At 53.4% G+C, this 21926-nt stretch overlaps 1 protein-coding gene across 1 annotated transcript; it reads left to right on the top strand.

Moving 5' to 3' along the window:
• Positions 1-1579: 1579 nt before the first annotated feature.
• ADRA2A (adrenoceptor alpha 2A) lies at positions 1580-6131 on the top strand. The gene has a single exon (XM_076009794.1). The coding sequence runs from the start codon at positions 2636-2638 to the stop codon at positions 4028-4030; it is 1395 nt and encodes a 464-aa protein (XP_075865909.1). The 5' UTR covers positions 1580-2635; the 3' UTR covers positions 4031-6131.
• Positions 6132-21926: the final 15795 nt, after the last annotated feature.

Raw genomic sequence — 21926 nt, 5'->3', positions numbered from 1 at the left:
GCCCAGTGGGGCAAAGACTAGGAGATAAAAGTACTGAAGTCAAATGAGACATATATGCAATACGTTGGAAAGAACAGACTTCAAGACTATCCACCAAAGAGCAGCAGCATCAATAATTGTATTGCTGCTGGGGGCTGTAGACATCAGCTGGAATGGAAGGTGATGCTCAAGGCCCTTAATTTAGTCCCCGACTCCCAGCCAGACCTGAGAATGCACCTGGCTCCACTCTTCAATCTTTGGAAGTCCAGCTTAGGTGTCAGACATAAGGGACTTCGGTTGAGTGGTTCCTTAAATATGACAACTTTTCTTTAGGTCTGCTCTCTCTCCTCTGACATTTCCTATCCTCCTGAACTTTATCCTTACACTGCTTGCTGCTCATTTGAAAAGTGGAGAAAGCATAGCACAAGCTGGTACTCTAGTGACTGTTAATCTATCACAGGACATCTAGCACACACGGAAAAACTTGACATGCACCCCACCCCCTTGCTGTTCTTATTAGAGAGAACGTGGAAAATATTATCTCTTCCTTGGCCAGCACCCTCCCCTTACTGAAAGATGGTGTGTGTGCCTCTGAATGGGGGTGGGTGGGGAGTGAGCTTAACTTTAGCATCTCCACAAAGACATAATGGTTCCCAGCAGGCAGAAGCTGGGCAACAGAGAGGCAGGATCCAGGCCTCTCTCGGATCTGCAGAAAGGGTGGGCTGTGCAGGTCCAGGTAGGAGGCCAGTCTTGGGCTGCAGTCCCTGCTGAGCCCTTCCTGATGTGACTTTATTAGACAAATTCTCCCTCTCGCAAAGGGTAGACATACAAGAGTATCTTTTGTAGGAAGATTTCTGCAACATGACAAAGTGAAATTTAAAATCTGGGTTTGTTTTTCCTGAGCTTAGACCCAAACTTGTCCTGTGATAGGAGAAGGCGCTGTAGGCAGAGGACAGAAGAAACAGAAAGAGGCGCCGGGTCGCTTCCCAGCCGTGACGACTAGCGGCCAGCAGGTGTCAGTGCGCACTCGCTCTGCGGAGGCGCGCGGCCTCTGCCTCCGGGACCCCTCCCCAGCGCGGCCTAAGGGGGCGCGGTCCAGACCCCGGGACGCGTGCGTCTCGCGGACAGCTCTGCGGCTGGGAGGACATGTGGCCGCTTCTTCCTCAAGCTGAAGTCTTAACTCTGGCCTGTCCCGCTCCCCCATGGGTGCTGCCTATTCCGCCCCAGAGGTTCGACTTGTACCCACGCCTTCCTCCCTCTCTAGACCCTTCTCGCCCCCGCCTCCAGGAGCACCTGCGGACGGAGGCGGCGGGGTCTCGGGCTGAGCTGCTACGGATGCGACCCATACCGGAGGCTGCTTCTCCCAGTTAGGGTTCCCCTCCACCCTTTCCTCCCAGGACCCAGTTCGATAGGGGCACTCACGGGTGCCCGCTGCTTTCTGTTGGGCGGGTCCGGAGCTGCACGGCCAGCTCCCAGCAGCGGCCACTCCCCACTCCCCCGGCTCTCTCTTTAAGCCCCTCGCTCACGGTACCTGCCTTTCCAAGGGGCCTGTCCAGCCAGGAGGGCAATGTTCCCTGGGGTCCGGCGCTGGGCGCGGGCGCTAGACTGGCGGAGGGGTGGTGCGAGGGGCGGGGGAGGGTCGGCTTCCCACGTGGGGGCTGACGCTGGCTGCTCGGCAACGCCGGCTTGATCCTGGGGCTATAAAACGAGTCCACCGCGAGCGCAGCGGAGCAGCAGCAGCCGGCTCGCCGCCGCCCCAGCACTTCAGCGCCTTCCTACCCCGAGCCCTGCGCTCCTGCGCCAACTCACGCTGTCCTCGGACCCCCGCCCGTCTGGCCGCGCTCAGCGCCCACTGGGCCAACGCCCAAGAGACCCCCTGCCCCGGCCGCGGCTCCTGGAGGGCCGATCGCTCACCTGCTCCAGCCCGCCTGAGGACGGGGGCGCCTTCATGCGGTCCCCACACCCCTCAACCCGCCGCTGCCGCCGTCCCCGAGCTCCGCGCGCTGCGCCCCAGCCCCAGCAGGGCGCGCAACTTTGGAAGTCCCGTGGCGCTCCGAGAGGCGGCAGAGTCGGCGCCCTAGCCCCGGGCCCCCGGCCCGCGCCGCACCGCAGCGTCTGGGGGAAAGGAGAGAGTCAGTAATCGCTTCAGGGATATAAGGAGACAGACTGTAGGACCCCGAGCTCGCACCAGCGCCCTTCGGCTGCCTCCCGGGGTAGGGGCGGGCCCCGCACACGGTAAGACTTCTTGTTTTCGCTCAGGCTCAAGAGTCATATATATGTTTAATTTCCTGTCACCCTTCCAAGTTTATCAGGCCACCGATAATTTTTGTTCTCCCTTCTTGAAGAATAAATCGCTCTTTATCCATCGGCTCTCCCTACTCTCTCCCGCCGCTTAGAAATAAAACTTGGCTGTGCTTAGGAGCTTGGAGCGGGAAGGCGCCCACCGGGAGCGTCCGAAGCGCAGGCCCGGAGCCGTTCGCTGGAGCCGGGCCCATGGGCCGCTAGCGGTCCCCCAGCGTGGGCCTGGCCTCCCTGCGGCCCCCTCCCTATGTGAGCCGCGGCCGGGCAAGCGGGGCGCCGGAGGAAGAGGAGGACCCACGGGCGCCCGGCCGGAAGGCAGCTGGCAGCAGGCCCGGGCGAGCGGGCGTCCGCGTTCATGTTCCGCCAGGAGCAGCCGCTGGCCGAGGGCAGCTTTGCGCCCATGGGCTCCCTGCAGCCGGACGCGGGCAATGCGAGCTGGAACGGGACCGAGGCTCCGGGGGGCGGCGCCCGACCCACCCCTTACTCCCTGCAGGTGACGCTGACGCTGGTGTGCTTGGCCGGCCTGCTCATGCTGTTCACTGTGTTCGGCAACGTGCTCGTCATTATCGCTGTGTTCACGAGCCGCGCGCTCAAGGCACCCCAAAACCTTTTCCTGGTGTCTTTGGCCTCTGCCGACATTCTGGTGGCCACGCTCGTCATCCCTTTCTCGCTGGCCAACGAGGTCATGGGCTACTGGTACTTTGGGAAGGTGTGGTGCGAGATCTACCTGGCGCTCGACGTGCTGTTCTGCACGTCGTCCATCGTGCACCTGTGCGCCATCAGCCTGGACCGCTACTGGTCCATCACGCAGGCCATCGAGTACAACCTGAAGCGCACGCCGCGCCGCATCAAGGCCATCATCGTCACCGTGTGGGTCATCTCGGCGGTCATCTCCTTCCCGCCGCTCATCTCCATCGAGAAGAAGGGCAACAGCGGCGGCCAGCAGCCGGCCGAGCCACACTGCAAGATCAACGACCAGAAGTGGTACGTCATCTCGTCGTGCATCGGCTCCTTCTTTGCGCCCTGCCTCATCATGATCCTGGTCTACGTGCGCATCTACCAGATCGCCAAGCGTCGCACCCGCGTGCCGCCCAGCCGCCGGGCTCCGGACGCTGCCACCGCGCCACCCGGGGGCGCGGAGCGCAGGCCCAACGGCCTGAGCCCGGAGCGCGGCGCGGGCCTCGCGGGTGCGGAGGCGGAGCCGCTGCCCATCCAGCTAAACGGCGCCCCCGGGGAGCCGGCGCCGGCCGGGCCGCGCGAGGCCGACGCGCTGGACCTGGAGGAGAGCTCGTCGTCCGAGCACGCCGAGCGGCCCCCGGGGCCCCGCAGACCCGAGCGCGGCCCCAGGGCCAAGGGCAAGGCCCGGGCGAGCCAGGTGAAGCCCGGGGACAGCCTGCCGCGCCGCGGGCCGGGGGCGACTGGGGCCGGGGCGCCGGCGGGGCCCGGGGAGGAGCGCGGCGGGGGCGCCAAGGCGTCGCGCTGGCGCGGGCGGCAGAACCGCGAGAAGCGCTTCACGTTCGTGCTGGCCGTGGTCATCGGCGTGTTCGTGGTGTGCTGGTTCCCCTTCTTCTTCACCTACACGCTCACGGCCGTCGGCTGCTCCGTGCCGCGCACGCTCTTCAAGTTCTTCTTCTGGTTCGGCTACTGCAACAGCTCGCTGAACCCGGTCATCTACACCATCTTCAACCACGACTTCCGCCGCGCCTTCAAGAAGATCCTCTGCCGCGGGGACAGGAAACGGATCGTGTGAGCTCTCCGCTCGTGCCCCGCGTAGACTCTCGCCGACCACGGACAACCGGCATCGAGGAGGGGCGCGTCTACGCAAACCCCAGCACTCGGAAACCCAGGACCTGCCTACTCTGCGTTTCCTGACTGACTTGGGGGGTGCTCTGTGGCCTCCTGCGAGCATATGCTGGTCCTACAAGGGAAAAGTTCTGGCTGGAACCAATTGTTGCTACGGCCCTCGTGACCTGGAGCCAGCTTCTTGGTGGGCCGTCCCCAATCAGTATTGTTTCCTAAAGGTGTTTTCACCCTCTCTCCCAGGGTCCCGCCCTCGAAGCTTTTGAGAGCAAGCCCTGAACTACAGAGGGCATGGCTTACAAAGGGTTAATGAATGGGAGTTACCTGCTCTGGCTAATTCCCCCTCACCCTCACACTCTTAAAAAACAACAACAACAACAAAAACTGCTTAGGGCAGCCCTGCCCACCCTCCCCAACCCCCCACTGTAAATACACACTATTTTTGATAGTACACCCGGGGCCCCCATGTCGGTGGGCCCTGGTTTTGATGTTGGCATCCTGGCCTTCTGAGGTATGCACTCCAGGCAGACACTGCGTCTGGTTCAGGCCAAGCCCCTTTGCGATGCAAGCCCTCTTCTGGTGTTATGTCCCTCTGTGTCCTTTTCACCAGCAACTGGTGACTTGCTTTGAGGTTTCCTGACAGGGAAAAGATTTCTGTCCATTTTTTTTTTCCTGTGCCTAACAGCATAATTGCCTTTTCCTATGTAAATATTGTAACGATGGATCAAGATGCATCAGCCCTGGGTATAAAGCCATTATCCTCTGATGCACCGGTCGCCCCAGTGACTCCCTTTAAAACCGTCTCTTTCCGGTGCCCCCTCTCTCCCTCCAGGGCCGCTGCTTGAAGAAGGATATGTATGTTTTCTATTGTGTATGTATGTGCTGCCCCTTCCTCCCCGAGAGCGCTGACTATGGGGGAAATCTTTTAGCTGCTGTTTTTAGACACAGAGGAGTGGAAATTATGTGGAAGAAGCAAACCTGATACACCTTGCCCAAGGTCAACAGTGTGGAAAGACAAATGAGCCTGCCAAACTGTACGGTTCCTGCCCCCAGAGCTCTTAGGTATCAAAGCGTTGTCTTTCCCGCCTCCCTGCTCTTCTGGTGGAGATCCTGTCCCTGATGGACTGCCAGAGGCAGGGGAGGAGGTGGAGACCTTGTGTTTACATCTGTGTTTCTACACGTTTCAGACAGAGACAATTCAAGGCTCTTATTTCACTAAGGAAAAACTAATGTCAGCACATGTTGCTAATGACAGTGGATTTTTTTTAAAATAAAAAAGTTTACAGATCAAATGTGAAATAAATAAGAATTAAATGGTTCTCCTGTCTGTTATCTGAGTTTTCAAAAGCTTTAAGACTCTGGGATCATCTGATTTTATGTATTTTTTTAAAAATAAAAAATACACATACATTACAAAATACTTTTAAACGTGCAGTCAATAACAAAGCTGTCATTTACTAAAGTGTTTCTTAGGTACTAGAGGCTGCGGTGAATCTGTTGTAGGCATTGTCTCGTGTAATCATCCCCAGAACCCTATGAGGTAAGTCTATTGTTATCCCCATTTCGCAGGCGAAGAAAGTGAGTCTCAGAGGGCAAGTGATTTGCTCAAGGTTGATAGCGAGGGGTGGAAATGCACCGTATCCAGCTTTATGTGGTCCCAGGGTCTGTACTCCTAACTCCGGAGCGTTTCCAGAAACAGCATTAGCACTTCTCAGAACACTGCGCAGTGCAGTCCACACAAGGTGCGCTAGATACACGAGGCGAGGGATGCATCCCAAGCAAGCAGATATGTGCAAAGTGTGTACACGCCCCCGTGTCTATCAGCCCTCACGTGTATATACATACCTCAAAGTGTGTATCCACCCCAAAGGGCAGGATATTCTCCGGAATGTGTAGCACACCTGAAGGTGTGATAATATACACGTAGTATACACCTCATGGTGTGGTATATGCACACGCGTGGTATAGACATCTCAATAGAAGCATGCAGTAGCTGGTGGCTCAAATTGTCTGTGGCCAAGGCCCCACCTCCTTCTTGCTTCATTGCTGTAATATCAAAGCCTGCCCTGTTGTCCAGGAGGGTCCAGTAAGGTCCTTGTACTATGCTTAGGGCACTTGGAAGGGCCCCTGGAGATCCAGGAATCCCACCCCTCATCTCATGGAAGAGGAGGCAGGTCCAGGAGGAAGTGACTTGTTCAGGATCTCGCAGCTCTGGGGGCCAGTGCTCTGGAACAGCTGAGCGGGTGTGTGGTAGTTCCGTGCGTACAGTCAGACGCAGCCACTGAGTGTGCGTGGAGTCAGGTTTGAGAGGCAGACACAAGAGCCAGGTTGCAAAAGCCCAGCACCTGCCACGTGTGTGCAGACCAGCTCTGTGTGTCCCCTGGAAGCAGGTCCTCTGCACCCTCTGGGCAGCATGTGCTGCATCTCCTCATCTTCCTAACTCCTTTGGCATGGTGTGTGTGGGGGTGTGTATGTGAGGGTAGGAGGGTGGAGAGCCCTGAGACGTGACCTGGGCATGGAGGGGCCTGGGAGAATGAAGACACTGGTTCTGAGGGGGTGAGGAGTTCCCGCCGTCACGTGGGTCCTCCGAGCCTGCAGACAGGAGGGTGGGCAGGCGCTCGAGCCTGCAGACAGGAGAGTGGGCAGGCGCTCGGCTCTGGCGACCCTTGCTCAAGGCTTCACAGACCAGCCTCCTGGCCTTGGCGCCAGGGCTGGCTCCCTGGCCTGGCGCTGTGGCCTGCTCCCCGCCTCCACCCCAGCCTCTCATCTCCCTCCCCACTCCAGGACACCCATCGCCCCAAAGGCAAACAGTGCCAGACAATAGGCCAGCCTGGCAGGCCCCCAGGCCCGACCATGTCCCAGCCACAGCGGCAGATACAAACACTGCACGCTGTTGACTCTCTCTGTTCTGCCCTGTCTGCAGAGAAGTGTTTGCCTTGCCTCCACCCCCAGAGGCCTGCTGACTGGGAAAGAGGGAAGCATGGGCCATGGTGCCACCGGGAGGGGCCTCTAGTGTCATGTCCCCCTGCCCTCCACACAGCAGCGGAGAAGCCTCAGAGACAGATGGAGCCTGGGGAAAGTGGGGGAGAGAGGGCTGGAGCCCCAGCGTGGTGCTGGGTTTCTGAGTCCACAGTAGGAATCACTGTTTGTTGCAAAGGGCTCAAGCAACAGTCTGCAGAGGTGTGGGGTGGGGAGGGGAAGTGAGGAGGAGAAATGGCTCCTGCAGGGATCTCAGCCCCAAGAGCAGGAGATGAAACCATAACCCCACAGCTTCCTGTTTGTAGCATCTGGTCCTGATGATCTGAGCCAACAGGGTCTGTCTTTGTGGCTGAATCTCCTATTTTATGTAACTTTGGTTGGGGTATCAAATCCATTGGCTTTCAGGTCTGAAGTGTGTCTTGCCAGATTCACTGCTGGCAAGTGAATGTGCTGGGTTGGGGACAGGGTCCTGCCTTCGTTGGAGCCTGGGTACAAGCACAACCTCTTCCTTCCCCAGGGTTTGTTCCATTTCTTCTGTGCCAAAGGGCTGGAGAAGAGAGTGAGGAAAACCTGGCTTAGGCTTTCCCTCTCTATGATTCTATAGTTCAATCAGTTTCAGGGCCAGGAGTGACCCTCGACTCCCAGCTTGTACTGATGATGTTACCTGAGACCAGAAGAGCTGGCTGGTTGTCTGCCTGTCCCTGCCCTCTGGAAGCTTTGGAGCTGAATGGGGAGACAGGTGTGTGTGTGTAAAGCACTAACTAGCCATGTACAGTGATAGTGTGGTGTGGGAGTGGGTGCCGGGGGCCCGCGGTGGGGAACAGGTATCTGTACTGTGAGTGTGCAGTGAGGGAGGGGTGGCTGTGGCTGGGAGCTCAGGGGTAAGAGGTGGGAATTGGGGTGTCCAGGCTTTGGCTGAGGGGGTGGGGCCGGGAAGGCAGCTCTGGTTCTAGCAGCTGAGCCCTGTGGGACCAGTGCCAGACCTGGGCAGTGGCACCCAGGGACAGGTCAGACCTCAGCCTTCATTTCTCCAACCTGATCCTTGAGGGTGGCATGGAAAGATCTTGTGCCCATTTGGGGACACCTGTTAGGAAGCCTACCTTCCTGACTCAGCAGGATCCAAGTACCCAGGATCCGAGTATAGCAGGACCCAGGGCCACTGCCCTCATTTCTGCCCTGGGCCCTGGCACCCCCGACAGTGCGCCTGGGAGTGTGGGGTGTGAGGGCACCTTCCTCAGCAGAGGGCGTGCCCGGGAAGAAGCCAGGTGAGGCCACTGAGTGCATTGACAAGCACTTGTGTTTGTTTGGAAATAGCACTGATCTGACTACCCGAAATCCTGGAATTTAGAGTTGCATACAAAAAAGGGATCATGGCTTGATCCTGAAAGAGCCCAGACTTAGGCATTAGTTCTAGTCCCAGTTTTGCCTTTTACCATCTATGCGACCTTGAGCCAACCCCTCTCTGAGTCCCTGTTTCTTCATTTATAAAATGAAAGTGGCCGGTGTAGTGCTATAGAAACTGGTCAACCAGCTGTTAGCAGGTAGCTCTCAGAGACCTCGCTGCGCCAGTGTGTCGAGACTCTCAGAGAGAGGACGACATGGTGAGCTGAGTTCCCCAACTCCCTGGACTGTGGGATTTCATTTTCCACAGAGCATCCCAGTGAATCCCCGCTGGGTAGTACTGGGTGGAGGAATCTCGCAGGGCTTTTCTGTTGATCCAACTTAAGATTCTTTGAAATGCTGGCCCTGTCCCCTCCTTCCTTCCGTCCCTCCCAGAGGGGAGGCCCAGTGGGCCATGCGCTCTCCTTAGACACGGTGGCTCCAAGGGCCGTTGGCCTCGTTGAGGCTTGGGGTTGAAGTGAGGACTTCATGTGTTTTTAAAATAAATGTTGGTTAAGCCTTTGTGTGTGTGCATGTACATGTGTATGTGCATCTGCGTGTCAGTGTGTGTGTGTGTGTGTGAGAGAGAGAGAGAGAGAACAGGTATAGCCTGTTTTAAAGGGACACGGAGGACCAGCTTGCTCACCTGGACCTAGAGCAGGAGCATCTGGGTGAGGTGAGGGCGTTAAAGGGGAGTGTGGTGGTGTCAGCTGATTCCCATTGCAGTTAGCCCTCCCCAGTGTGGGCTGGAATGTCACCTCTACCAGGGTGACAGATCCCAGGGAGAAGGCACACGGGATGATGGGACCAGGGCGCTTGGTGGGCCCAGCACTTGGTCTCTGGCAGCATTTTCTTTAGCCCCCTTGCTGTCCTGTCTTTGATGGAAGGGGAGTTTACCCTCCTACAGAGGATCTGGGGGTGTGGGAGGCCAGGTTGGAGAGGCCATTAATGTTCTTTCCAGCTTTTTCAAGGGCAGGGACTTGGGACCTCTTTAGACTCTATCTGAGTAAAACAAGGTGGCCCCCTGCAAAGGGATGAGTGAAGGGAGGTCTAAAGGGACTATTTATAAGGTGCAAGTGGGGTTTAGAGAAACTTGCAAGGGGCTCAGAAGCACCTTGGGACTTTCATGGTGGGAGGGAAGCTGTCACCACCTCAGGCTGGAAGGGGCAAGGGGAGGGAGCTGCTACCCCACCGTCAGAGCTGGGAATGTGGGGAAGCACGCTGGCAGGCATGATGGTAGAAGACCCCTGCAGCCACTGCCAAGCTGTCTGGGCAGGGAGGGAGCCAGGAGAATCAGCACCCTCACCACTGTCACCCACACCCTCAGCCAGAACTCAGAGTGCAGAAGGGAGTGAGAGTGAGGGAGCGGCTCAGAGGGCTCAGCCTTCCAGGCCCCCGCCATGGGTGGGGGAGAGGGAACAAGGGCAGGGATGGTAGCCCCAGGGGCTAGTAGAGCATGTCCTGCTAGGACGGAAGCCTGAGGAAGCAGAGTGATAGTTCTTTGGGCACAGACTGGAAGGAGGCCAGCTGCCTGGTCTCTGCAGTGTGTCCACAGGCCAGCTGCTCAGGTCACTGGGCATCTGCAGGAGAAAAACACAGGCCCTCCTGGCTCCCCGACTGTGCAGATACGAGGGTCTGTGTTGAGGTTGTTACGAGTGTGGCCAGACTGGGTTTGCATGCGTGCATGTGTGCACACACACATACATGCCCACACACCATCCTCTTTCCCATCATCCCTGCTACCTGGCGTGTTGGGTAAGAGAGGCCCCCAGTGAACTGTGTCACTGGCTCTTGGCCACAGTGCTCTGAGCTCTCCCCATCCCAAGGCTATGGCTCAGGCAGAGCGTAGGAGGCCAAGGAACAGACACTGAGCTGCCCAGCAGTGATGGTCCCTGGGGCTGGAGCCTGGGTGAGAGGAGGTGGTGACTGGCCCAGGTCAATGTCTCCCCCTGTCCCCTGGCTACAGTAGGACTTCTACTGCTCCTTTCTTAGTGCACTAGGAAACACACTTGAGGGATTGCTTTTTTTTTTTTTTTGAGACAGAGTCTCACTTTATTGCCCAGGCTACAGTGAGTGCCATGGCGTTAGCCTAGCTCACAGCAACCTCAAACTCCTGGGCTCAAGCAAGTAACTGAGACTACAGGCACGTGCCACCATGCCCAGCTAATTTTTTCTATATACATATTAGTTGGCCAATTAATTTCTATTTATAGTAGAGACGGGGTCTCGCTCTTGCTCAGGCTGGTTTTGAACTCCTGACCTTGAGTGATCCGCCCGCCTCAGCCTCCCAGAGTGCTAGGATTACAGGCGTGAGCCACCGCACCTAGCAGGAATTGCTTTTTTATGCCCTGGTTCTAGAGGAGGAATGGAGACATTTGATGATTTAATGATAGATTCCTTTCTTTGTTCATTCATTTATTCAACAACTATTTTCTGGAGCTGTCCCCAAACTAGTATCACTATATTTGTGCTAGGTGCTAGGGATAGAGAGGTGGACCGGTCAGTGAGGATCTTTACCCCCCAGAGCTTCATTTGCAGGGAGAAAGATATTAAATTGGCACCAGGGAGTGGTAAGCCCAGGGGTGGTGACGAGGGTGGTAGGATGGGCAAAGGGGCTCACAGTGGGGACAGCTGGCCTGGGCTAAGGTGTTGGGGGAGCACCTGGAGAAATGCACAGCTGGATGGGGGCTGAAAGCAGGGCAGGAACAGGCCCTGCAAAGGGATCAGGACTCTTAGGGGGGGGCATTGTAAGTTCAAGCAACTAAATGAAGTCGACTTTGGTAGGACAGCATGGTGTGAGAGCAGAGAGGCTAGGGTGGGGTGGGGTAGAGGGTACACAGGGCCAGATCATGCAGCCGCAGGTAAGTGGTTTCATCTTGAGGGCAGTGGGGAGCCACTGGAAGGCTTTTAGGCAGGAGAGGGACAGGATCAGAATTCTTTGTTTGGAACAAGCATTCTGGCCACTGGGTGGAGACTATGGGGAGACATGTGGGGAGCAGCGGCTCAGCTAGAGGTGACAGTGGCTGGACTAGGGTGCTGACATGACACTCAGGGGAGCCTGGGGTCCTCTCTTCCCCAGGGTCACCCAGTGGCAGTGTCAGTCTTTGTGCAGACCCAGATACTGAGATTTGGGAGCTGCGCCTGCTTGCCCAATGCCGTGCGCCACTGCCCCACGCTCTGAGAGTCTCCATCGCTTCTGATCACAGTTAAACGCAACCATGCCCAGGCCAGTTGGCCTTGATCTGGGTCATGTGTAGACTGAGCAGGCTGCGGGGCCTGGTCCTACTTGCTTCCCATTTCCACACCTCAACTGCCTTAGCCACACAGCAGGCCAGGGAGGATTTGAGGAGGCCTCGGAGCACAAGCGTGTTGTGTGCTCTCCTGAGTGGCCCGGGGACTAGCTAACGTGCATGCATGAGTGAGAGCTTGCAAGGACTCACCCCCAAGCCCCGGGGATTCTGCGTGGGAGCAGAAGATCTGATAAGCCCCAGTCTGGGACTGGCACTGATGACACTTCTACTGGCTTGTCCAGGCCCCCTCAAGGATAAATGTCATCAGTTTCTAAGCAGTTCAGGGAACTGTGTGTTGACATAGCCTGTGTGCTTTGCCCGCCATGGGGAGCTGTCAATGGTGAACTCACTGCTCTCAGCCGGGCCTATGACTCCCCACACTTGCTTGTTTGAAACTTCATCCATGCACTTTCAACATGTGCTTGCTTGGGAGAGAGTGCCGTCTCCCGGGAGCCCCCAGAGAGGGTGTCCAGGTCTTGGAGAGAATGACTGGGACTCCTCAGAAGGGCATTTTAAAGCTTAGACTTTGGAATCAGAAAGACCTGAATCAAAATCCTGGTTCCATCACAGCTTTGGTTCTAACCTTGAGCAGATGCTGAGCCCCAGTCTTCCTACCTGTAACTTGGAGAAGCTGCCAGTGCTTTGGTGACGAGCCCAGCCTGTGCCTGGCACCTGGCTGGGGCTCAGTAGTGCCAACCTTGTCCTCTCCAGTGTGGAAGCTGGGGGAGGGAGGACGTTGTTTGCTCTTGCAACTGCTCTGGTTTGGTCTGGGCTGGGCTGGCCAGTTTGGGTAGAGCCAACACTGTGCTGTGACAGCCAGTGTTTTAGGGCCATTTGTGACAGAGGTTTGGCCTCTTAGGTCTTAGCTTTCTTTCTTTCCAGCCTGAGGAAAGACCTTGTGTCTTCCATAGATCCAGAGGGTGGAATTGGGTGACTTCCAAGACTCATGCAAGACCCATGATGACCATGGGGGTTTCCAGACCCGAGACTGAGGTCTCCTGATGCCAGGTTAGTGCTCGCCGCTGTTTTGTTGCACCTCAGGTTGGTTTTCTGTCTCCTGAACATAACACTCTTGTTTCTGTCTCCACAACTCTGCTCAAGCTGTTCTCCTGCTACGGAGTGCCGTGTACACTCTCCCCTCGCTGCCTGAAAACTCACACTCAAACTTTACAGCCAAGTTACACCGGCACACTTTTTCATTTTAACAGTGGGAAAAACTTGGGGGCTGGCATCAGTTATCCTGGGGCTTAAACCTTGGGTTTGTCTCTCTGTCAGCTCCCGTCCCCATGCCCAAAGGTGGCAAATGTCCAGTGGGGGGGCAGGGGAGGGGGCACACCATGCTGCAGGTGACGGGGGCTGCTCAAGGGCCTGTCCCCTGCCTTCCCATTCTTGAAGGCTCTGAGGGAGGGTCTTTTCATGGCTCTTTCTTCTCCTGCCAATGGATCGGGGCCAGAGACTGGTGTCTTCACTGACTCTACTCTGCCCACTATATTGGGAGCTTTTGGTCAGAGCAGTATCAATTATAAGCCAAAAGGAAAATACGAGAAATGCAGATTTGTTGCTCTTGCAATGATTTCTCCCCTTGAAGCCAATCCTAAACCATGGGCTCTCCCAGGTTCCCTAGCACCTGGGTGAGAGGAGCTTGGATCCTGGTGTTGGATGGGGTTTGCATCCTGGCTGTGTCTCGGGTGGACTATGTGACTTGGACAAGTTGTTTCATTTCCCATGGCCTTGTTGTCCTGAAAAATGGGTAAAGTGTTACCTACCTTGTGGTGCTGTTGTGGAATTAAACAAGCCAACGACTGCACAGTCATCACTCAGTGACTGACACGGGAGATTGTGCTTTGCTTCACTCACCTGTAAAATGTGTTCTGGTTTTTTTTTTTTTTGGTGAGGAAAAAAATATGCCAATGAAATTTAAATATTTAGTAAAAGGTGAAAGATTTATACAATCTGAAGAGAAGTCAGAGTATTATAAGTTAAATATTTAGAGCAATGTCTGATGCAAAGTAGTTGCTCAATAATTCTTAGCTATTATTGACTTATTTATTGGGCACTTGCTATGAATTTGCTACCATGCTAAGTGCAGAGGATGTGAAATTGAAAATATCTAATCCCTGTCCTCAGTCTAATGATGTAGAAGATAAAGTAAGAACTGTAATAACTCACTGTGTATGTTTAAGATGATGGGGAGAAATTAGAAACAGTAATTCTGCAACATTTGTAGAGCTAACTCTGAAACACTTATACACTGGAGTATTTTACATATTTAAGAAAACAAATATATGCAGAAAAATGTTCATAATATAGACTTACCAGATAAAGGTTGCAACCTGCAGAATATGATCTCACAGAGATTGAAAACACCAACAAGAACAACAACAAAAACCTGGAAACAACCAAACTGCTAACAGTTAGGTCTGGGTGGGGCATTTGTAGGCAATTTTTTTCCCTAAAATTTCCTGGTGTACAAGAAAATTTAACATTTTTCCATAATGACCATGCATAACTGTTGTAGCAAAAATGGAACCTTCCTTGAAAACAAGCAGGAAACACTGCAGTGACTCCAGCTTAGAGGGAAGCTATATTTTCGTGTATTGAACAAATAAAGGCTGTGATGAGACAAGATGGGCATGACCAATTTATAAAAATTAAAAAGAAAATAGATGCTCACAACTGAAAAACCAACTCACTGGAAAGTAAATCAACAAAATGGGAAAAGACATTATGTAGAAAATATAATTCAGAAAAATTTTCTATCCCGAACACTTAAGATTGACTACTTGCAGTGAGGGGAGTTTTTTTCAATGTGGATGGTTGACACATGAGGAAATAAAAGCATCCTTGTTTGGTTAATTGAGCAACTTTCTAGCAATGAACGAAATGAGTCTGAGAGCAACTGTAAGATATCTCCCAGTGACAAGAGAGAGAAATCATAAAATCACATAAAATCATCAAATCATAAAAGAGAAGTCATAAAATCCAATGGCAGGGAGGCTGGGGCTGTACTGGGTGTTTACAGCAGGTGTCTGTTCCGGTTGCTGCATGTCCATGCTCTACTGGTGGCTAATATTGTAAACATCACCCCTAGAAACACATATTCATATATACCTGGTATGATATGTAAGTTTGGCCTAGTCTTCTGGAGAGAAATCTGCCAACATGTGAGAAGAGCTATAACATCACTTATAATATCATTTATCTCTGCTCTTACACTCTTGAAAAACATACACTAAAGAAATAATATTACTCACACCCGTAATCCTAGCACTCTGGGAGGCCAAGGCAGGCAGATCACTCAAGGTCAGGAGTTTGAAACCAGCCTGAGCAAGAGCAAGACCCCATCTCTACTAAAAATAGAAAGAAATTAATTGGCCAACTAAAAATATATGGAAAAAATTAGCTGGGCATGGTGGCGCATGCTTGTAGTCCCAGCTACTTGGGAGGCTGAGGCAGAAGGATTGCTTGAGCCCAGGAGTTTGAGGTTGCTGTGAGCTAGGCTGATGCCATTGCACTGTAGCCCAGGCAACAGAGTGAGACTCCGTCTCAAAAAAAAAAAATATATTAAAAGAAAGAAAAGGGAGGATTTGTTCAAAGATGCTTGCCGTAATGCTGTTTATATTAGCAAACATCGAAAACAGTCAACCATTCCCTTATGGGACTGGGCATATTCTAATAATCCCACAAGTGCATCAGGGTTGTTGGGAAGCCCTCTTTGTACCTGATTTCTCACGTGGGCTGCACCGGTCCCACAGGTGCGTGCATGCTACCATTCTGACCTTACAGGTGGACTGGCCGGGGTCACTCCCTGTTCAGTCTTTGCTGTACCACTTCTTCAGCATCACAGCGCACAGCTTTCCCCACGGTGCTGTGGCTGCACGTTTGTCATGTCATGCTGTCATGTGTATCGTGTTTTGTCTGTGAGAACGTAAGCTTCATGAGGGGAGGGACTCTGTTTCCTGTTGGATCTCAGGCACCTGTCACGCATAGTAGGCATCCAAGAAACATCTGTGGGACGAATGAGTGAAGGATGCGTAGACATGACCGTTGGAAACCACATTAATGCACAGAATGGTGAATGCAAAAGTGAGTACGTGGTGTCAGGCGTGACAAAAAAAGCCTAAAACGGGCACACATGCTATGTGACTCTGCCCCACACATGTATATGTGCAAAGACAGAAAGAATCACTCATGCCACCGAGGCTAAGTTCTGCAAGAAAGAGTGTCAGTGCTTGTGTTCCAAGAACAGAGGCGCGCTGTCCCCCAGGGAAGAGCCTCCCTCCCAGATGGCGGTGTCCCCGCCGCTAAATGAAATGATCAGAGGTTGATTTGGCAAAAGGGCTACGATTGAAGCCGATGAGATCTGCAGGTCTTTTGTCCAAGAGCAGTGGTTCCGATGTGCTTTTGTGCTTGAAACAACTAGAGAATGAAGACAGGATGTGCAAAGAGGTGTGTGGACACACCTAAAGGCTGTCACGGGCCAGAGAGGCCTGAGATGAGCATGGGCTGGAGGGTCGTGGAGGGATGGTCAGACAGAACAGCTTTGTGCGGGACCCCGGGGATACGGAGGAGTGGATGTGTGTGCACGTGGTGTGGGACACACACACGTATGTCACACAATCTGCATATCCACGTAGACAGTCTCAGTGAGTGCTTGAGTGTGCGGGAAGGAGTCTCAGCTTTTAAACATAGAGAGATGGATTCAAAACAGAGACCTGATCTAGGAGTTTGTCAGTACTCATGACAGCGGAGCTAGAGAACAGGTGTTCTCGCCCCAGCTTTTAGGCCATAGACAAAAGGTGGCCTCGGCTCATTACGTAAGGCTGGCCCTGACTCAGTGGGGAGGAACCAGAAGGGGTCGGAACTAATCCACTTTTATGGCTCAATGCTTCACAGTCACTTTCCTGCTAATCTCTTGTGTGTACAGCGACAGAGGCCGGCCTTCACTCTGCTCCCTGGGTGACTCACCTCCTCCACGGAGCCTGCCAAAGGAGAGCCCAAAGTCAGGGTCACTCCGGGCATGCCTTAATAGCCACTTCTTCTGGGCTCTCTGTTATGTGGCCTGGGTCTGGCCGGGTCTGGGCCTTCTCTGCAAGCATCCCTGCTGTGTCTCCACTGTTCACAGTGTGAGTCCCGGGCCACTCACCATGACGCACTTGCCCCGTGCTGTCATAGCCCCCTCTCGGTTGTCCTGGTGACCAGTGTGATCACTTGCACTCTCATTTTTAAATTGTTTTGTTTTGGAATTGGCATGTGCTGTTGTCTTCTGGGTCTTGTCCCCTCTCGATGATGATGATGCCTCACTCTCTGTCCCAGCAACACCATGGAGAATGTCTTATGCCCGTCTCCTCTGCCCCTGCCCCAGGGCCTCTACTCTCGTGGGGGCGGGATGACTCATGCTCTGCTGGTCTCAGCCTTACAGATGAGGTCTGGACAATCCCTGTGGCTGGGGGCAGGACCGCGTGAGCAAAGGGGAGGGAGGCAGTGGACACAGGATGCTCTTTGCTACGTTCCAACTCCAGGCTCTTCCTGGGGTTGGACACTTGTTTTTCCCTCCATGTTCCCAGCTTGTCTGCAGCACTCCCAGCAATCTCTTCTCACCGGCACAGAGAGAGCAGGGGTGACGGTGTGAGGGGATTGTTTCTGTTCATAGCTAATCAAGGCCAGGCGGACGATGGAGACCGTGAATGTGTGTGATTTGCCTGCCCAGCCCCCATCTGGCAACAGCTCCACCCCCGTCTACGTTTGGGCACCTCCTGCTCACTACACTCAGTCCGTGTGTGGGGGGTGGGCTCCAAGGTGACCCTATGAGCTAAGCCCAGGCTCATGGCCTGCCAGTGTATCCCCCACTCCAACCATGGTCATGGTCCCATTTCTCAATGGGTCAGAGATGCCGGAAGACTTTCCCTGAATTGTTGTGAGAGAGGCAGGTGCTTTTTCCCACTGGATGTGCAGGATCCAACTGCCACCTGGGCCATCATGGTAGATGGCAGAGCTCTGAAAGAGGAAAATAAATGTAGTCTTGAGAACATCAATTGAGCCCTTAATCTAAATGTGTGTGAAGTGAGACCTATCTCTAGACTTTTTTCTTTTTTTTTAATTTCATGAGCCAACAAATTTCTTTTCTTTTATTTAAGCCAATCCAAGTTGGGTTATCTGTCACTTGAAACCAAGAAAGCCCTGATAGATACAGCCCTGTAACTTTTGGGTCAAAGTCACCCTCATAAATATGCTCAAAGATTGCATGACTTTGAAGTGAGTTTGGTTGTTTTGCTTCTATAGCTGGGTGCCACTGGGTCTTTGTGTTATGATCAACTCTCTAATTCAGACTGTGTTGACACTGCCATAAATAGTTCTTTGGACTTATCTAGAGTCCATCAGTCCAAGGTCAGAAACCCATAATCCACTTGTTGTCCTGTGGAGGCTAACAGGTCAAGTATATAAGGTTACTCGGTCTAACTCCTGGGATGGGCTGGGAGTCATCCATCAATTCTTGGAATTCTTTTCCATCATTGGGTAGGAGGTAGAGGACTTCTGGTCATCTGGGTTTCCAGTCTTAGGGTCCAGCTCACCCTTTGCATGTTTCTAGAGAAGACAGAACAGTTGTTCTCACAACTATTTCCTGGCTCTGCAAATATTACAACATAGTCGTCACCATCAGAGGCATGGCCCAAATCCTGGTTGTCTCTGAGGAGGAGCCGTTGCCACCCAGTGATTTATTGCATGGTGAAACCTTCCAAGAATGGGTTTAGAGGCTGCTGGCATGTGTATGTATTTTTGTGTTTTGAATTTTGGGGATATTCTTTGATCCCGTTGGCAAAGGGAAATTAGATGAGCTAAGAGCATGGGTCATTTGGGCTGCCAGCTTTCTGTACTTATATTCTGCCTCTTTCCATATTCCTATAGATGTTCAGCTTTCAAAACTGTGCAACAATAATTGGGAGCAAGACTTTATAAGTGCCAATAGTCTCTGTAAATCAGCTATGTGTGTGCACGGGTCCAGTGAAAATGAAGGAGCATTGTGAACCCTGAGGTCTGCAGATCTGTGTTCCTTATGAAGCTATGTGGTTCAAGGCAGGGAGGAATGTCTGGGGATCACGTTTCTCTTGTCTTTCCAAGACTATGGAGGGTCACTGACTCCCCCAATTCCTCCATGTTTGTTTGTCATTTATAATCTTTCTGGGCTGCTTAATTACCCCAGGTAGGGGAGTGTATTCTGGATTTTGTCTTGCCATATAATTTGATTACTTATTTGTTTATTTGGTCTGTCAACCTTTCCTCCCTCTCTCGCCTGAGATTGCTGGGTGTGCCAAGACCATATTTTACCTTTCTGTGAACCCACCTCTCCCTCTCCTGACCTGGGGTCTAGCATGGCACCTGCTCATAGAGGGTTTGGTATGGCCTTGTCAACCCTGAGCCAAGCCTCTGGGGCCCTGCAAAGAGGCCGAGATTCTCCCACTTGATATCTTTATGATTTGAGCATGTCATCTCCCATTTTGCTGTCTCAGCTTCCTCATCAGTAAAATGGGTATCCTATTCCCTCTGCCTCCAGGTAAGTATGCTCCTTGCCACAGTGATGATGGGCACAGTGACAGTACAGCACAAGGCCCACACTGAAGCACCAGGGGTCTGCAGAGGAACAGGAAAGCCTGCTCCAAGGAAGGCAGTTTGGTTCCCACAAACATCTTGGATCTTTGTCCTCTTGCACCAGCCATAATGAGCTCAGCAGGCTTTGGGCTGGGTGCAGGTGGCTGCACGGGATGGAGAGACAGGCCAGGGACCAAGTCCCTCATGGCCTCCAGTCCCTTGTCCCTGGTCTCAGAGCTGGCTCCTTTCCAGACTGGCAGGAACTATGGGGATCTTGGACCTTCAAGTGTGATATTTTTATGGAGGTGGCTTTAGGGGACTCAGGAAGAAAATGGGGCCTCTGGCATTGTCACAGTCTTGGATGCACTTAAAAATACAAAGTGATGTGGCTAATGAGAAAGAGCAGCAGGCCTAGCTTGGCATGACCTAATATAGCCTGGCATCTGAGCTCCAACCAGGACGGAAATGGGGACCGGCAACTGAAAACAAGAGATGTCTCTCAGCAGGGATGACAGAGAGCCCCCTGCGATCTCGGAGGGAGGGTACGCTGGGGGATCTGGAAAGAGGCCCCTGGGGGCCACCTGGGTGTCCCACTGTGGCAGGGTTGGGGCTTGGCTGAGAGCACCCCCCTGCCTCCCGCCCACTCTCTGCCCAGCTGGTCAGCATTGGGTGGATCAGCCCAAGTGGCTCTTGTGGGGAAGAGCCGTGGGCCCAGTGCCACCAGAGTCTTACCTTCCATCACCCTGACCTCTTGGAGAGCAGAATAGACAGGCCTCCCCTAAGCCCCATCCCCCCAGCCCCACGAACACCCCAACCATCCTGTTTCAGCCCTACATGGAATCTCCGAGAGACTTTCGCCCAGCCCTCCCACCGCAGACAGCGGCCAGTGCCAACTTTGAGTGCGGAAACGTCACGGAGGCAACACAAAAAGCTGTCCTTCCCTCTCCTCCCTCCTTGTCCTGCATGGACACGGACCCTATGAGTCAGCCGAGGAGCTAGAGGACACTGGTGCTGCTGTGTAGTGGCAGGTGGAGGGGGCAGAACATGACAGAGGGGAAACAAGGTTGAGAGTGAGGACGGTTTCTCCTGGGCCACCTCGTAGGGTGACCAACTCTGCTTGCCTCAGACTTTCCTGGCTTTGGCACTGAAAGTACAGAATCCCAGGAAACCTCTCTGTCCAGGGAGAAGTAGGATGGCTGGTCATCCCATCTCAGCAAGGTCCCCAGAGCTGCTCCTCATGGAGCCCAGTGTGCTCTCTGGATGGGTGTCCCAGGTGGCTCACAGGGCACAGAGCTGCCCGCTGGCAGGGCAGGGACTTGATGCAAGTCCAGGGCAGTTTGCCCCCAGCCCGAGTTTCTCAGGTTGTTCCATGAGGAGGGATACCGAGATCTCTCCAATGATCTTGGCCAAGACCTCTCCCAGGATGGGCGTGGCGATGGAATGGCAGAAATAGGGAGGGGGGTCAGAGACCCTGCTGCCCATCCTGGCTCAGGGCTGTGGGAGCCTAAGACGGGACAAACTTAAGGAGTTGGCACTCTGCTTAGAAAAATGCAGTAGGCTTACCTGTGGGGGCCAGCCCGCTGTCACCTACATACAAGCACTCACACGCATCAGGGAAAAGTAGATAAAGGGTATGACTTACGAAGATTACATTACTCTCACTTCCCTTAAAGAATGTATTTGTTCAAGAAATATTTATGGAATATTTGGAACACTCTTCTCTCCCATTCTTTATCTTCCTTCACCCCACATCCCAATTCCATCCATTCCCAGGTCTCAGCCTCATATATAGTATTTATCAAGCACTGAGTATGAAGCAGTCACCATTCCAAGCACTTTGCACTGCTTTGATTAAAATCCATTTAATCCCCATGAAAACCATATGATTCTATCACACCCGTTTTACAGATGAGAAAACTGAGTGGTTAGCTAGTTTGCCCAATGACGCATGGCTCTTCAGGGTTAAGACTGGGCTGGTGTCTTCGCAGAAGGAAGGCTCTCCTAATCCCCATCGCCCTAATCCTGCAGCCCCTGTGGTTAGTCCTTGTTGCAGCACTTGTTGCTGAGCTGTGTGACACCCAGTCTCCTTGTCTGGCTTTTCCACAAGACGGAGCTCTTGGAGGGCTGGGCTCTTCCCTGCTGTATCCCTGATCCCAGGCATTTCGCAGGAGCTTGGTCAGTGCGTGTTGGGTGAGTAAATGCATGAATGGATGGACGACTGAATGATTTGCTGCAGTGGCCACAGGGGCTCTGAGGCTGAGGTCCTTAGTGAAGGCTTTTGTCACCTGTGGAGCACCCCGAACTGGCAGTGTTGCCCCAAGAGGCTCTGATGCTACGGGAGAAACCCAACCCTCCATTCTGAGTGACAATGTAACTGTGAGATTGGGGAACAAACTGATGTTTAAATACTAAAACAAACGATTTTTGTTGTGGTTTGGAGTGAGATATTTTCATGAATTCTTAAGATAAAACTGAGAATTGGAGGAAATTTCATGATGTGGAGGTGTCCACAGGCAAATCTCAGATCTCACTCGCCCAACCCTTCACCCCCTACCCTGGAAAATTCTCCTTTGCTGTTAGGGTGCTTTGGGGAAAATCCTGAGAAATGCT

The sequence above is a fragment of the Microcebus murinus genome, chromosome 14, assembly GCF_040939455.1.
Source record: "Microcebus murinus isolate Inina chromosome 14, M.murinus_Inina_mat1.0, whole genome shotgun sequence".
Classification (NCBI taxonomy): Eukaryota; Metazoa; Chordata; class Mammalia; order Primates; family Cheirogaleidae; genus Microcebus; species Microcebus murinus.
The sequence above is the reverse complement of the archived record's forward strand: the minus strand, read 5'-3'. Positions and strand labels throughout refer to the sequence as shown.